This window comes from Papaver somniferum, chromosome 1 (genome assembly GCF_003573695.1).
Source record: "Papaver somniferum cultivar HN1 chromosome 1, ASM357369v1, whole genome shotgun sequence".
NCBI lineage: Eukaryota > Viridiplantae > Streptophyta > Magnoliopsida > Ranunculales > Papaveraceae > Papaver > Papaver somniferum.
This window is the reverse complement of record NC_039358.1, coordinates 215,117,235-215,119,662: the sequence shown is the minus strand read 5'-3', so window position 1 is coordinate 215,119,662 and position 2,428 is coordinate 215,117,235. Positions and strand designations below refer to the sequence as shown.

The following is a 2,428-nucleotide window of genomic DNA, read 5'->3' as shown; positions in this document are numbered from 1 at the left end:
AAACAATTTCCTGATTTTGTCTCTAATGTTTCTATTAAACATTTTATTTCTCCTTCATATAAGTCTCTGTTAACTACTGTTGTTGAGCAAAAGACCTTTAAGACTGCTATTAAGGATCCTAAGTGGCAAGTATCTATGAAAGAGGAGTATAGAACATTGAGAAACAATCATGGGATTATGTTCCACCTGAGCCTCATATGAATATTTTGGGTTCCAAATGGGTCTATAAGGTTAAACAGAAGGCAGATGGTACGATAGATAGATTTAAGTCCATATTGGTTGCGAAAGGGTATATAATCAACATGATGTGATAGATTATAATGAGACTCTTAGCCCTGTAAAAACTACTGTTAGAGTTGTATTGTGTATGACACTTACATATGATTGGAAAGTTATACAATTGGATGTCAGTAATGCATTTTTACATGGTTTTTTGGATGAAGATTTTTATATGGCACAACCATAGGGATTTATTAATCCAGACTATCCTTCAGATTATGTTTGTCACTTAAAGAAAAGCTTATATGGTTTGAAACAATATCCTACAACTTGGTTTCATAGATTCAGTACTTTTCTTATTTCTCATGGCTTCAAAAAGGTTATTTCATATCATTCCATGTTTGTTTATGCTTCAAAAAGGGGTATGGCGGTTCTCTTATTATATGTAGATGATATTTTATTAACTGGTAGTTGTTCTACAATGTTGGATAATTTGATTCTATGCCTGAAGAAAGCGTTTGCTATGAAGGAATTAGGTGAACTTGGATATTTTCTTGGTTTGGAGGAAGTTAAAAATGCAGATTCTATTACTTTAAATCAGAAGAAGTATACTTTAGAACTGTTAGATAAGGCTGGGATGCTGGATTCTAAGCCATGTAATACTCCAGTGGTAAAAGGCGTTAGATTATATGTACATGATGGTACCAAATTAGACAATCCCATTGAATACATGATAATAGTGAGGGCATTACAGTATTTGAAAGATACTATGCCTGATATATGTTTTGGTGTGAATTATGTGTCCCAATATATGCACTCACCAACAGATATGCACTTCCAGTTTGTAAAAATCAATTTAATATATTTGAAATAGACAATTGGTATGGGTATTTCTCTGACAAATGGAAGCTTGTGCCATTTAAAAGCATTTACAGACTCAGACTGGGCTGGTTGTCCAGATACTAGAAGGTCTACCTCTGGATATGCAGTTTATCTTGGTCTTAATATTGATTCCTGGTCCTCAAAGAAACAACCAACTGTTTCCAAACTTCTGCAGAAACTGAATATAAATGCTTATCTGTTGCATCTGCTGAGTTACAATGACTGTCATTTCTTTTGGCTTACATATTAAGTTAGATGGTCCTGCTTTACTTTTTTGTGATAATACAAGTGCTCTGTCACTGGCTACTAATCCAGTTTTTCATGTCAGGACAAAACACATAGAGATACAATACCATACTGTCAGGGAGTTGGTGGAGGAAGGCTTCCTACAACTTCAACATATTGTAGCTGAAGATCGGTTAGCAGACCTCTTCACCAAAGGCTTATGTTCACTTGTTTTTACAGATTGTTACATCTTTTACTGGGCATTTCTTCTTTTCAGATTACTCCAGTTGATTAGTTCTTTTCTCTTGAGTCGTATTGTATGTTCTGTCAATATGATAATGTGTCTGCCAGTATCCTCTTGAGGGGGGTGTATTCTAAAATGTAATGTGTGTGTCTCAGGTCAATAGCCAATCATCGACCTAACTTTGTTATTACAACACTGTGTCTGAATAGCCTATTTAAAGCTTTGTAATAACTGTTTTTCTAATGAAATTTGCCCTTTTCGAATAAAAATAAATAATATAAATGTTGTGGGTTTTATCGTTTTAATCAATAATATTACAGTTCTCTCAGATGTGCGATCAGTTTTGTCATACCTACTTTTACTCTCTAGTGATTGAAAAATTTATAGAGTAGAGGTATATTTGCGGAAATAAGGGTTCCGACTTCCGAGCACATAATTCCAAGGTTTGAAAAACACTCGTTTTTACCGAAAAACGAGCGTTAAAACGGTCAATGATGTGGTTTATAGATAGTGGTAAAAGTGGTTCGATTCTCAGACTTGCGAAGGATAAAATATAGACTTAAATTCTAAAACTAAAATAGAAAACAAACTAAAAATTGTCACAAACTCAACCAAAGATGATATTAATATTAAAAGAACACTGAGGCTAAGATTCCACTATTTTCCAAGTTCAAAGTGATTTAATCCCAATAATTATACGCAATTTCTCGTTCAAGTTGATTCTAACTATTGCAACAAGTAGATTCTCAAAATAACAAGTGTAAATCCGAAGCATAGAACATCAAAAACCTAGGTCCAAGTATGCTCTATCAAAAGAAATAACAATTGCTTAACAAAAATCATTCAAACAATTTTCAA

The 2,428-nt window shown here is 33.5% G+C and overlaps 1 protein-coding gene across 1 annotated transcript; it reads left to right on the top strand.

The window, feature by feature from the left end:
- The first annotated feature begins 643 nt into the window (after positions 1–643).
- Positions 644–1,093, top strand: LOC113359975 (uncharacterized mitochondrial protein AtMg00810-like). Its single transcript, XM_026603530.1, has one exon. The coding sequence runs from the start codon at positions 644–646 to the stop codon at positions 1,091–1,093; it is 450 nt and encodes a 149-aa protein (XP_026459315.1).
- The last annotated feature ends 1,335 nt before the right edge of the window (positions 1,094–2,428 follow it).

Bases quoted from the DNA above. Each gene is read 5' to 3' on its own strand.
- LOC113359975 (XM_026603530.1), top strand. From the start codon at position 644: ATGGCGGTTCTCTTATTATATGTAGATGATATTTTATTAACTGGTAGT.